The 15,127-nt window shown below is 35.0% G+C and overlaps 1 protein-coding gene across 1 annotated transcript in view; it reads right to left on the bottom strand.

Annotated features, from left to right (window-relative positions):
• Positions 1 to 15,127, bottom strand: part of dnah5l (dynein, axonemal, heavy chain 5 like) — a 95,929-nt gene that overhangs the window by 69,685 nt on the left and 11,117 nt on the right. Inside the window, exons 2-13 of the mRNA XM_052113512.1 lie at positions 13,236 to 13,488; positions 10,885 to 10,979; positions 9,830 to 10,018; positions 8,203 to 8,277; positions 8,031 to 8,105; positions 6,175 to 6,246; positions 5,984 to 6,091; positions 5,352 to 5,538; positions 4,488 to 4,653; positions 4,250 to 4,343; positions 3,441 to 3,539; positions 136 to 317 (exon numbers count right to left, since the gene is read on the bottom strand). Of these exons, the coding sequence (XP_051969472.1) occupies positions 136 to 317; positions 3,441 to 3,539; positions 4,250 to 4,343; positions 4,488 to 4,653; positions 5,352 to 5,538; positions 5,984 to 6,091; positions 6,175 to 6,246; positions 8,031 to 8,105; positions 8,203 to 8,277; positions 9,830 to 10,018; positions 10,885 to 10,979; positions 13,236 to 13,488 (1,595 nt within the window). The remainder of the gene's footprint in view (positions 1 to 135; positions 318 to 3,440; positions 3,540 to 4,249; positions 4,344 to 4,487; positions 4,654 to 5,351; positions 5,539 to 5,983; positions 6,092 to 6,174; positions 6,247 to 8,030; positions 8,106 to 8,202; positions 8,278 to 9,829; positions 10,019 to 10,884; positions 10,980 to 13,235; positions 13,489 to 15,127) is intronic.

Genomic DNA, 15,127 nt, shown 5'->3' with positions numbered 1-15,127 from the left:
TTTTAATGTGGTCAGATGCTCCATTAATGATCCGATCACAAAAAACAGGGTATATTAAAGCCAGGTGTAAAGGGCATTAAACATTATGGAGCTCTATATGTAAAGAACTCTGACACCATTTCACATAAGACCAACCTGTCCAAGTCCCAGACTTTTGCCACCCCTTGGCAGAGATAAGTCTTGCTGGTGGTGACCATTTGATTGGTGACTTTTACAAAGAGTGGTGTCATATGTTCAGAGGTGTTGTAATACAGGGAAACGGTGTGTATCATACGAATGCTGTTCATCATTTTAGGAATGTGTTCCAACATGATGGCCTAAAGAAAACAAACAATAAGGGGATCATAACAGTATCTAGCCATAATATTCAATTAAAACTAAACTGTATGAATAAAGATACTTAAATAGACATAATGCCTTTACTAAGGGACATGTGGCTTCTTTTAGTTTAGTTATTAGCAATCCACCAGAGGCCTATCTCACAAAGAGAGTTAAACAAACTCAGAAGATTCTGAAAAAATTGGGATGAGTAAAATAATACACTGTACATAAATAAAATACATTTAAATATTGTAAAATGTGAGCTCAAATAGTTGAAGTTTCTGTTTATAAACAAACGCTCCGCCCCACCACAGATTATTTTAGCAGCTCTGAAAAGAACTGTTGTCTATGAGTGCTTCACTCAAATTTAGTTAAAAAATGGTCAAAAAGTACTGTTTATGGGGTTTCAAACACCACATTTCCTGCATTTTTGGACTTCTTTAAATTTCCACCAGGGTCATTGGGTCATTAAATGAACAAGACCACTATGGAAGTTCAAACAGGAAAAATGGGACACCATCTCCATTCTTGTTTGTGAAAGGAATCAAAAGATATATACAATAATAATTCATACTGCTAACTGATGTCTTGGCATTTATTTTAAATGCAGTAATTAACAATTGTTTAATCAAAAAAGGCTGTTATTAAATCTGAATATTCTGAATATATAAATATAATTTTGTTTGCAGATTAATAATTTAAACAATTAAGACACATGTTGAGTGATGGTAGTTTCCCTTTATAAATACCCAATTTTTCAGGCTTAAAAAGTGTGTTAATCATGTGAGGATGTGTATTTATCAGCCTGCTACATGTCCAGCATAATCATACACGCCTAGAGAACCAAGTTTAGACTTGTTTTGCTAATATTTTGAAAGAACACACATAATTTCTTCACTGTAAACCACAGACATCAATTTATTATAACTTTTATTACAATTTTAAGACATCATTACACATCATGAACATCTCCAAAATTACAGGTGAAAAGTTAAGTGAGAGGAGACAATGCCTCAACTTACAGTAGCTCTGACCTAACTGACTGGTTAGCTTGTCATTCTGATCTTCTTTTTTGGTATTCATTAATATCCTCCTTTACAGGAGTTACATGCGCAGAAACGGACGTTATGCACTCATAGCAAAATCTGTGAGCTCTGTAAAGTTAGTTTGACATTCAACATTCGTTGGATATTCGGGTTCGCAGATGAAAGGGACCATCTGAAAACTCCACTCACTACGCTAAAACATAGGAGATGTCACTCATTCCTTCAATTCAAGTCAGTTATACATGAACAAAAAACTGTAAAATACATTTTCACATTCAGAATGTTCTTATAACTTCCCAGAGGACAGACAGACATACTACAGATGATATTATTACAGTATGATGAATTATATAAGTACAGTAATCAATTATTTTAGAAAAGTATTCACTAAAATTCACCAAAATTATGTTTTCTCATTTTAAAGGCTGTAGTAACCTACCAGAGGATATATTAACTTACTACAGGTCAAATTATTACAGTATCATCAATTATATAAGTACAGTAATCAATTATTTAAGAAAAATTCACAAAAAGTGTATTTTCTCATTTTAAAGGCTGTACATTTTATTTTTTTGTGATTAAGTAGTAAGTCCTTCAATCCTCTAAAACTGATTTCTGTACTTATATAATTGATCATATTGTAATAATATCACCTGTAGTATGTCTGTCTGTCCTCTGGGAAGTTATGAGAACATTCTGAATGTGAAAATGTATTTTACAGTTTTTTTCATGTATAACTTGCAAGTGAATTGAATGATGTTTTAGCGTAGTGAGTGGAGTTTTCAGACGGTCCCTTACATCTGTGAAACCGAATGCGGAACGTCAAACTTTACCGAGCTAAATCAGTGAGGCCAACGACATCCAGCTGGACAGTGAGTATGGGGTGAAAAAAGCAGAAGAGATGGAAGAGAAAGCAGGCAGCAGCGTCATTGTCGCAGAATATTGAACATATGTTCAAAAAGACTGCCAAACTTGGTTGTTATACTTGGTAACCAATTTGACAACATTGTAGTAAATATATTCAGTGCATCAAAAAGCATGCTCATTAAGATACCAGCAGACAAGCGAATCCAGCACAAATTAGTGCATAAAAAGTCACCAAAATAAAGTATTTGAAACTCATAATTAAATACAAAATTAGGGGAAAAACTGCAAAAAGTTCCACTTTTTGAAAAAAGAACCAGCCTTCCACTAGACTGGCTACGGCCTGTTAACAGGATATTTCAATACTCACACCTGTAAGTAAATGTGGTTGTCAATCCCAAACACTGACTGTGTGAACATAGCCATAGTCACTTTACTCACAGATGATTTGTTTAGTATCTGTTAGTGATCTGGTACCCAAAAAAAAACCTGCTCCAGAGCTGGTTTGCCGTGTAGTGCAAGTTACTATGGAGATGATCACCTGTTAAAAACATTTCCTCCTGGTATTAAGATACATTTCGGGTGTCCGATCACATGTGGCACATCGCTGTTTACACCTGTTCAATTAAATGTGTCTCCTATGACCGCTTGTGTTCAGATTTGGAGAGGAGGGTCTCTGTTTCATGACGACATAAATCAATCACCGTATCAGTGTGTTAATGCATAATAATAAAGCGCAACAAAGTACACTAAGTAAAGACAAAGAAAGCGCAAAGAAAAATGGCGTGCTGTTTCTCCCAGATGCAGTTGAAATTTTATCTAAGCACAAATGCAAAATTTCGTGCAGAATTATCCATTATTTTAGTGGATTACTTGTATTAGAGGAGCTTCATGTGTTCATGCTTGTCATCTGTGTTGATATCAGACACACTAAAGAAGATCCGTGAAGCTCTCGTCTTCGCGTATGTCTCCGCAAGGTTAATTCCTTTTCAAATCTCTTGTTACCGGCAAACTTTTAACTCTTGTTTAAGTGCAGCAGTTGATTGACAGGCGAGGTTCACTACTACCAGGACGCATTAGCGGATAAAACCAGAGTTAGCTCAAACTAAACTGAAACTAAAATGGGTGGCCACTTAAACCGACTTTGTGAGATGGGCCTCAACATTTCAGAACTATGCCATTTATGCAAGATATAAATTTGGTCCTTACTGGAGTGCATTTTCCCATTGGATCAAAGAACTTCTCCAGAGTGCTCAGATATTTCACATTATCTTTAGCTTCATTGGACACATCCGTGATATTTCTATCCTACAGATAGAAAATAGCGTCATTAATTAATTAATCATTTTAAAAAAATCCGTCATTGTCTAGTTCATATTTCACCCCTAAAAATAAGAAATTATATTTTTCACACAAAAAAATAAGCCTTTTTTTAAAACTATTAAGATGTTTTGCATTCTGACATCATTTTAATGAAAATTAAGCACATTTCCCCAATTCACATTCTCTTTACTGTAATGTAGAAATGTAATGATATATTATTTAATTAGATAAATATGTATATATCATAGTGTATTTGTTATACACAATTTAATTCATGTTGAGAATGGGAATTTCTCCTATCCCAGCTTAACATGAAAAGACAACAATAAGTAAGCCATTCATAAGTTAATTTTCTTGAAAACTGTAAACACTGTGAAAATTATGTGTGAGTTATGGGTGGCACCTGTTTGTTTGATCAATTTCATCAAAGTGGCATTTTCAGAAAGTTGTTTTGAAAACAATGTTTATTTTTACAATTCCATTTGGTGGAGAAATTTCACACATCAGCTTTAACTCTCATGAAAATAATTTCATAACATTATGCAAAATATAATTTCTTGTTTTCTTACTTTTTATTTTGTGGTGAGATTCACCCATAAAATCAATTTAGAATATTATGTTGTATTTTGTATTAAATAAATGCTTGTGCTAAAGCAGAAAAAAAACAAATAAATAAAAAAATCCACTGGACTGACCAATTCTATCCATGTTCTTAGTGCCTTGGATTTGGCCCCTGACAATAAACCAATGACCTTCCTTACATCTGGTTTCTTTATTTCATCCATCAGGCTAGAAAAACACATACACAGTAAAATGAATAGCCATATATTTTACAAACTAGAAAGTAATTTCTAATTAACACTAAATAAAACAAATGTTTCGGAGAAGTTGTTACTGAGTATGCAGACACTGCTAGATAAATAACTTATGTACCTGTTGAATGTGAACATTCTGCGTTTCCAATGCTCTAGCTCAGCAGAGGGCCCAATGTCATCTGATTCTTTCCTGATGTGTTCACTCTCTGTCAGTACTTGTTCTATCTGCTCAGCCCAGTGTAACAGCAGTGATTCCAGACTTTGCATCAGCTCTGAGTTTTTAACTTAAGGCCAAAGCCAATACAAAAAAGTTTTGGGACTGGTTTGTCAATGTCACAAACTAGGGCTGGATCAAATAGCTTAAAAACATATATCTCAATATTTTTTTCATCATTTTGATGATATTCGATATACAGTAAATCTCAATATTTATGTAAAGGCACTGTACAAATTGTATTGTTACCATGAGGAGCTGTTTCTACCATGACTTAAATAGCAGAATTAAGTTTTGTTGGTGTAAGCTAATGTAGTCAGGTTGATTTTGTTAAATTTTGATGTTATGACATGAAGCACATTTTTAGGTTACATTTTTTTCAGTGTGCTCTGAAATGGGTGAATTTTTTCAATAAATAAGTGGCAGACCCCCCGTCCCTATTAGTCTAATTGCACAGCCTTAAATATACAGTATGTAACAGCCTTTCACAAGTGCATTCAAATAATCACAACATTTTATATATCACCCAGCCCGATAGTGAACACATTTGACAAAACAAAAGAATGTTCTTGCAGAGTATATATGCTGTCTTTTCCACACAGTTAAAGCTTTGTATGGAAAAGACAACATGGTTGTCTCAACTCTCATTGGCCAATTACAGGGTTAAAAAATCAGCGATAGTATCGATCTCAAATTTCACCACTAATACTTTGATATTAATAATCACAGACAAATCAATGTCTTTTATTCTCATATTTTCTACTTTACCTGCTTTGTCAAAGTCTGCAGGCTTCTGTAAGTGACTCAGATCTGCATCTGATGGGATGCTATGAAGACGAAACCTTTGCTCTGTGCATCTCACCAATGAAGAAAGATTAGAGGTGAATTTTTCCACTGAATTCAGGAAGTCTTGAACCTCTGGGTTTGTCTGGCCACCTTGCAAAGCCCCCCAGTCCTGAAATAAATGTTTGATTGACATAAGAATGATTTGTTTAGCTGTTTTTGTTTTACAGATTTAGCTAACTTTTCAGGTTACCGAACAAAACATTTTTCAGTGTAAACAAAGAATATTTTTTATCTTGGAGACTTTTTATTATTACCAATTATTAGCTTACAGAGATGAAGCCAGCTGTACAGCAAACAACTGTGCCATGCATAGGCAAAATGAAGTAATTACACACTTAGTCAAAACTGAGTTATGACTAAAATTGGTTCTCTTTAATTATGATCTGTCCTGTGAGAGATTACTTAATATGCAGGCAATCAAAAAAAACTCTGAAGCCATTTCTCTTAGTTTCAGTGTTGGTGTTGTTACTGCATTTTGGCTTTATACACACTTTTACAAATCCTATAAAGGCCTATTTTCCAGTACCTTTAATAAAATTCTAGAAATCATGTACCTCTTTTGCCTTTAATGCTGGTAACATGACTCCAGAAAAAAGTAACTCAAAATTTCGCAGCAAGCCCTCCGAGCCCTCTGTGCCATCGAGCTTTGTGAAAGTCACCTCCTGCAGAGAACGTCACAAGACAATTGATTGACTAATAGACAATACCAGACAGGATCAGATACACTTGAAAAAGACCAACTGACCTGGGATATGTTAGTACTTGTTACAGCCTTCTCAGAGCTCCTCAGGAAAAGTACACACAGCCCGTTCAGACTCTGCAGTTAATACAGATTAGTGAAGAAGTGACCTGATTCATTGTTTTTCTCCTTAGCACCAAGCATATATACAGTATCTGGAACAACTTATCTTGTCATATTTCCTACTATTATTATAATTTAAATTAGCCTGGTTGTAATGACAAAACATCTGTAGTTACCACTGGTAAGTTTAAAAGGATAGTTCACCATATTTTGCTCACCCACACCCATTAGACTTTCTCTCTTCAGTGTAACACAAGAGGAGATTTTAGGCAGTATCTTAGTCTCAGTTACCGTTCACTTTCGACAGTGGATGGTAGGGGTGTGCGATATTGACAAAAAATGATATCTCGATATTTTCTGGGATTTTGCCATATAACGATAAACAGACAATATTTCGCATCCTTCAAAAAAACGGCGTAGAAGTCTTATATTGTACTAGTTCCCTCTTGCAAGATATTAAAGCATAACATGATAATATTGATTGTTGATATAATTAATCGAAAACAATATATTGAAGGAAAAGAGGTCTTTATTATTTAAAATTGAAGCATTCAAGTAAGAACAATACAAAACACTGCTCTGCTGTAAGAAGCAAAAATATGACATTGTAATAAAAGTCACCAAATTTTGCATAAAGTCAAAGATGCCAAAAAAAGCCCAGGCAGTGTGTATCTTGGGTCTAAAGTCTTCAAAAGTTATTTAAAACCATCTCTATCAACTGCTTGAATTGGCACCATGTCTTTTGCGATGAAATTGGTGACAGCGTTTGTTATATCTTGCCATCTGTCGAGTGTGTTTTTTTGCTTTTACCCTGTCAGCTTCAGACATGTTGTGTTCAACTCGCAAAGCGTTTCATATTCCTCCTATTCAGTGCAGTGGGTAGTTCGAAGATGGCAAAACAGTTTGGTCGTCGAGCTGCTTTTGACTGTAACCGATTTTCGGCACAGTTTGCAGATTGGCGTCTTTTTACTCGCATCTGACCTTTCAAAACCAAACCACCTCCATGCTATTGATGATGACCCGTGTCTAGCAATTAAATCTAGCTTGGGTTGCGAGGTTGTTAAGAGTTTGATCTTCTCCTCTCGCCGTTTCTTTGCTCATTTTTAACTTCTGTCACACACACCGTAATCGAATGTGCAACATCATGATCTGAATGCGCATGTGCAGTAGTAAATACAAAGCAGTGAATTCGTGGATACTTAATATCGCTTTTTGATTAGTTTTTGAAAATGAGTGACATACTCGATAATGTGATTTCGCATATCGTTAAAAGAACAAGTGCGATATTATTGTAGATGATATATATCGCACACCCCTAGTGGATGGTGACAGAGGCTATTATTCTGAATAACAAGTCAGTTAAAGGAACAATGCACCTAAAAATTATGACTATTCTGTCAACATTTACTCACCCACATATTGTTCCTCTTCAAAGAAGCTATTAACTACTATCTATCTCATAAAAAATGTCATATCATATTCAAATATGTCATGTCAGGATTGGTTGCGAGACATGCAAGATCCAACTGCATTTAGTGTCAGTTACATCAAAGCTGGAACTGCGAGGTTTGACACACCAAGTTTGAATATGCGCATTCATTAATGAGATTTGAGAGCTATAGCAGAATGGATGATTATCAGTAAATAACTATTTAAACTTCAGTCTGCTTCTCACACAAAAGAATCACATGGAGGTATTCACTTAGAAGGAACTGTGCCTGGTGATAGTTTTGCTTATTTGCTTGTGCTGTTTGTGTTGCTTTACCAAGAAATGATGCAAATGATGTAACGTATTGTACCTCTTCAGAGCCCATTGTAAGAAACAGTTTCTTCTGTCCAGTGGCTAAATTTGTGGCTTCGTTCCCAGTGTTGAGCTATAGAGAAATACAGGCAGATATTGGCTAGTTATTATCATGAAGGTGAAACGTTTTGGTATATTTTACAATTATCATCACATCGCATGTGTTTTACCGTTTGAATGGCTTGGTAGAAGAACATCAGTCTTCTTGAACCGTTGGCTGCAAAGAATTCTTGGAACATGTGGAACTGCAGAATAAACCATTTCTTATAGAAGCAGTGAGGACATGCCTTGTATAATCACACATAGGCCCTGTTTACACCTGGCTTTAAGATCTGTTTTAAGTGATGTGGTTTAAATGGAGTCCTAAACGTTTTGTGATTGGATCACACAAACCAAATTAAGAGATGGTTGAAAACATGTGATCACGTTGGATTGGTAGTGTAAATGCATATCCGTCCTGATGTGTCCTGCACAGCAGTAAAGTGATGGCATAAAACAAGGGAAATTTGCTGATCATGTATGACTGAGGAAATAACTGTCTAAACAGAACAATACAACAAAAAGCACATACATGCATATATGCACAAGAATTCACAGAATTTATGATATCAACATGCAGTGAGTGACACAGATCATGTGAAGCAAGGTTATTATAGTTTTGAGTTTTTAATTTAGTTTTAATTTTAATTTAATTTTCAATTTCAAAATATTATTTAGTTTAGCTTTAGTTATTTTGCAAATTGTGTTTGCCAGTTTTAGTTATTTTTCAATTAATTGTAGTTTTTGCAATTCACTTTAGTCTATAATTCTATTTTAGTTTTTAGTATTATTTCTATTTTTATTAACACAGGGTTTCAAAATATTAGGCTTGGGATTGGTGACATTTTTCCAGATTTACCTGTTGATAATCATTATGTCTCAGGAATGTATTCAGACATAAATAAGGCTGCTCATTGCACAATATTCTTTGTCTTTTAAAAAACACTGTACTTCTCAATGCAACTTTGGTAAAGTGTGAGCGGCAGGGTAAATTAAAGGGGTAAGCATACTGAATGACATGGTGTGTTTTAATATTCAAAACAATTATGTTTCATTACAATATGTGCACTGGAGCTTAAATATTAGAAAAGCAGATAGTTTCACTTTTTATGTTTGACATTTGATGTTGCTTAACAGAAAACGACAGCGTATTAACAGAGATAGAGAGAGAGTTGGTCAAATCTGTAGTTGCACCAATGCCACCTAAAAATTTTGTTGCACCAGCTAAATGCAAAATGCAACTATATATTAAAAGTTTAAAGTAGTAAAAATGTAAATGTGTGAAAAATCAAAGTAGCTGGTAAAATTGGAAATTCACCAGCCACTGTGGCTGTTGGGCAAAAAAGTTAATTAAATACCTTGATTATAACCTTCATGTGAAGCATGCACATCTCAGATAATAGAGGTACTAAACTACAATAATAGAGAATTTTGCTCAAAATGTCACAGTTGTTGCACTTTCTTTTCCATTTTTTGCACTTTATCCTTATGCAATATCATTGATGTAGTGAGAGAAGTGTGCAGTCATAAAATCAGAGACCCTCCTCATGAAATTCAAAAACAAGTGGTCACAGGAGGCACAATTGATATGCGTAACTGTACATGATGTGTTTCACCTGACCACTTCTGATCTAATCACCTGAGGTGGATGCTAAAAACAGGCGTAAACAGGGCCATACATTCATTCATATACGACAACAACATGTTCTGTTATGTTTTGATTTTCATTAGAGATCAATTGTGTCATATTTTGCCCACCTTATCATCAGATATGAAAGCCTCCTCGACTTCCGCCTCCTCTACATCGATTACTAGTGCAGTCAAAGAGATGAGGTACCTGTATCGGTCATCAAGAGCTGCTCTCCGTTTATCTTTGAGAGCTTTAACATTTTCAACCTTTCTCTTTGTGTCTTCACTTGACAGTATCACAGAGCGTTTTCTTGATGCCTAAAAGAGAAGGACCAGTGCTTGATGTAAATTTCATGAATATATTTGTTTTTACTTTGCTTCAAAATAACATTTTAATTAATACAGTAAAAAGCATATTTTTATGAAGCTTTTATGTGTTAATACTAACTATAATTGACTATCATTATTATTAGCAATATATTTGGACCATTAGTCAACAAATCCTCTGTAAATACAGTAGGATCCCTTTTAATTGCAGAGACAGTGGTTTAGTGTTCATTTAACCAGTTGAGATGTCAAGCAGAGATTTCACCAAAAACCAGATCACACACAGATTCAATTCATTTCGATTAGGGCGTGACTGATAATGGTGATGTCAGAGTGACTCGTTGTTTACTATATAATTAGTCCATACATTTGTACCAGTTTGACCAATTCATGACAATTTACAGACCTGTTAAGAGGCAAACATTATCGCACTGACAGTGTGACATTGTTAGGATCTCTTCTGAATATTGAGGAGAACACTGAGATCAATAGTAAGAGTGTTTCTCAGAAGAAAAATCTGAGAAGCACAAGACGTAAACAAAAGCCTCCATTTTCTCATCATTTAATCTGTTGAGGAAAAATAACTGAAATAATAGGGAGATCTCAATTGTTATTTTTTCCCCCCTATGGGTAAACGGAAAATCGCCACATGCATTAATATGTATGTTGTGTGCTCAGTAAAAAGTTAACTGAATAATGAAAATAGTTATAATAACCTAGTCTCAGCCTCAGACGACCTGCCCATAGATGTTTTTAAGGTTAAATCTCTGGGGAGACTATTGACTATAAGCCTTTTAATCATAAAATAACAAATCTGTATATATTCATTCAGATCAATTAAATAAAATAATACTCACAGCAGTGTTGATGGTGGGGAATGTGGCAGGTGGTAATGTCGTTGGACTGGTGTATTTTTCCTTTTTCTTTTTCCCTGTTTTGCCTCTAACCACACCTATTTTCAATATATCCATATTAAATATTTTTAGGTAAACAACACATAAAATTCGACCTTTAATAAGCATTTTTGTAGTAAAATCATGTCTATCTATCCCAGTGCCAGTTATAGAGGTGGGTGTATTGGTGGGCTTTAGGTATGGCTGTTTTAGAGGGGCCCCATGCTGTCAAAGACATTATAAATAACCTAGTACTGGTATTTATTTTCATGAAAACATAATCATAATGGTAAACATTTATATAACATGCAAATAAAAATGCAATGTCAACTGTAGAGGGGTGTTTAGCATTCTGAGATGCTATTCTGCTCACTACAATTGTACATAGTGGTTATCTGAGTTACAATGCCCTTTCTGTCAGCTGTGAAAATCCCAGGAGATCAGCAGTTACAGAAATACTCAAACCAGCCAATCTGGCACATCAATCATGCCACGGTAGAAATCACAGATATCAATTTTTTTTCACCATTCTAATGGTTGATGTGAACATTAACTGAAGCTCCTGACCCATATCAACATGATTTTATGCACTGCACTGCTGCCACACAATTGGCTGATTAGATAATCACATGAATATGTAGGTGTACAGGTGTTCCTAATAAAGTGCACAGTGAGTGTATCTATCTAAATGTATACAGTGGGGTTCAAAAGTCAGAGTCCACAATCTGGGACAAAAAATTCTAAATCTGGGACTCAAAAAACTTTTAAACTGGAAATAAAGTTTTAGAATTAAAAGATAATGATACAATAATAAAAACTGATTAGAATTTAATAAGACATATTTATAATACGAGTATGATAATATGTATTACTTGAACAAAAAAGATTCTTATTTACTATTCAACACTAGGGACATTAAACTTATGATATATTTCCATATTATGCTCAAAATTGCATGATGAAATTGAGACATATTGAGAAAGATGATAATTTACACACACACACACACACACACACACACACACACACACAAACATGTTGGTGCGGCTATCCTTACGAGGACTCTCCAATTTTTATACTGTACACACACACACACACACACACACACACACACACACACACACACACACATATATATATATAATATAGATTATATCCCCTAAACCTACCACTAAACCTAAACCTCACAAAAAACTTTCTGCATTTTTACATTTTCAAAAAAACATAGTTTAGTATGTAGGGGGTGTGCACCTGAGACCCGTAGTGACGGATTAATTGACAGCTGCTGTCAGACTCTAAAATGGAGAGTGACTGGAGTGACGCAAGTAGCTTTGCCACGGAGCGGTCTTTTGAAGTCGAGGACTTTTCTCCCCCACCTTCACCTGAAGTGGAGGAGGGTGAATTGTCTGTGGACACAGGGCCGGAGCCGCTGGCTCAAACTGCGGTTTTAACTCCCGCATCGCGATCGGCATCCGACGATGCTAGCGAAGCAGCCGCGCAAGGGAGAATGGGGCCAGTGTCTAGCTCGTACCAAGGGCGTGGTGAGGTGGAACCTGCTTACGTCAGCTCTCACCGCTTACATCACGAACTACCGCAAACAGCCAATAGGAAAATTCAACTGCAGTAGCCACCGTTCAACCTGAAGAGGGCAGCACTCAGACGTTTTTACACCATATATTGTAGAATTAAAACACATTATACACAAATGTCAAAAAAATTACTTGAATCAATGACCAGTACTAATAAAGCCCCATTCTTACAGATCATTAACTAAAAAAAGTTGGTTTAGGGTTTAGTTACCCTTTAAGTGATTTGAATTATGGGGACACTAGAAATGTCCTCATAAACCACATTTATAGCATAATACCTTGGTAATTACAGTTTGTAACCTAAACAATTGTCCTCGCAAACCACCCAAGCCTGCCCACACACAATGGTTAAATGGTTATGCTGAAAATAATTTATGGGAAGAAAAAAAATTATAATTAAAATTTCTTTTTTTTTTACAGTAAATGAGACTTTTGGATCCCATTGCATGTCTCACACAAACAAAAATTATTCTTCATCATAAAATTAAACGTGTGATCATATTTTTAGGCTATGAAATGTATATTTTTATTCATAAATTAATTTTTTTTATATATTTTTCTTCTTCATATTTTTTAGGAAGGGACAGTGAAATATTATGTCACAACTGCCCATAGAGGTCTAAATAGATAGCTATGCTGATAATATAATTTATGAAAAAAAATCTTATTTTTTTTTATTTATTTTTTTATGGGACTTTTGGATCCCACTGCATGTCTCTCTCACACAAATATGAATTATACCTAGTTCACTGACTAGAGGTGGCTTCACTTCTAGGTCCAGATCTGAGGTTTGGAGCGGGTTAGTTGACATATCGCTTTCCTGCCCTGATCCAGATCTCTGGTTCTGTTCCAGGAGCACGTCAGGTACCACTGACCCAGGATTCACTGTCCCTCCCTCACTGTTGTTGTCATCCATAGGGGGAGAAAACGTATCTTCATTCACTTCAAACTTTTCTGACACGTGTTTCTGAATCTCTTCCTGGGAGAGAAAAATAAATATTTTCATAAAGACAAGAAATTCAAATGAGACTCAAATGAGATGAAAAGTCAAGCGTTGACGCTACTTTATAGCGAGTGGCCGTGTATGTGTTTGAACATTTGAATTGTGCCATAGTTGGAGTTTGAAAAAACGGTCATTCTGTCAGTGTACGTCGGGACTTGGGATCGTCTCGAAAAACAATTTAAAATTTACATTTGGTCAAATATAGGGAATAAAATTCAGATTAAACTGAAGTACTGTTCCATGTTAGGTGGATGTAGTTTAAAAGCTCAAGAAATAATTAGTCATATATATTTGCGGGAGTCTTGATTAAAAACGGTTAAAAAAACAAGCTAGTGTCAAGTAAAATACGTGACAGGACCGTTTAAAAAGACCGTGAAGTACAAATAAAACGCGTCAAAGTTAAAGAAAAAGTTGGTTTTGTTTTTATTAATACCTCACTAATATTCGAATCAGCATAAACACGTCTAACTTCAAATGATTGAAAACACACAATTTAGAATAATTAATGTCATTATTTCTCCCTCGCACTACTTTAGAGCACTCACCTTTCTTGAGGGATCTCTATTCTGTGCGCGTGCACTGACAGCCTGAGGCGAAGTTTGATGTTGCCATGGCAAAAAGGCACGCGCACAAAGACAATTCAACAATAGAACATAATATGTTTCCTTCAAACTTGGGAAGCGTCTTTTGAGTACAAGCATAGGCTACATTGTTATTCAATTTGGACTCTCCACAATACTTAAACTGCATAGGAAACGAAACATAAAACATAACAGCCAGCAACATGTTTACACATTTGATGTTTATGATTTTACATCAGCTCGCATCGTTCAATGCAGATTTTTCCAACTTGTATTTGCTCATAGGCCTACAGTAAACGTAATATCATATTTCATAATGTGTACAGTAGCCCATATCAATATCAGTAGGGTACAACAGGGCTAAAGGCACACCTTAAGGAAGATTTGCTTTTTTTCTGGTCACAAAATCAAGATAAAACTAAATTATTTATTTTTATTGAATATTGATGCGCATCATATTGCGTGAAAATAAATAATAACTGAAGGTTGTTTTGATTAAAATTCAGTAAAATAAATAAATAAATTTAAAAAAGGTGGTGAGGGAGCCTTTTCCCCATGCCAAAGGCTGACACACTTGGGGTAAAAGGCACCTATAGGTTTATTGTTTGGGGCAATAGTTACAGTATAGTGCCAAAATTGTCAACTTATGCAAATAATTTTGGGAGAGTAAGATGCTTTTTTGAGTAACAAATAAAGATAATGATTACTTAAATTAACTACTTCAGAAAAGGGTGCTCATTTTAAATACATTTGGCATTTTATAACATCTGAAGTATTCTACAAACAAATCAGTCTCCACTGTGAATGGATAAGTTAATGTGAGCCCACTTTGAAACATTTTCAGAACAAATCTATTTGCCCAGTTAATAAAAACAATGTGTTTTAAAGGGGCCTTTAGATCCTTGCAACAGGGGGGCTTTTTTTTTATTTTTTATTTTTTACCCCAAACACTATCCTTTCACTTATTGGACAGTTGATTTAATGACCTTGAACAAAACTGAAAATGATAAACGCGCATTTTGTCTCAAAATAAA

Source organism: Xyrauchen texanus, chromosome 41, assembly GCF_025860055.1.
Source record: "Xyrauchen texanus isolate HMW12.3.18 chromosome 41, RBS_HiC_50CHRs, whole genome shotgun sequence".
Classification (NCBI taxonomy): domain Eukaryota; kingdom Metazoa; phylum Chordata; class Actinopteri; order Cypriniformes; family Catostomidae; genus Xyrauchen; species Xyrauchen texanus.
The sequence above is the reverse complement of the archived record's forward strand: the minus strand, read 5'-3'. Positions and strand labels throughout refer to the sequence as shown.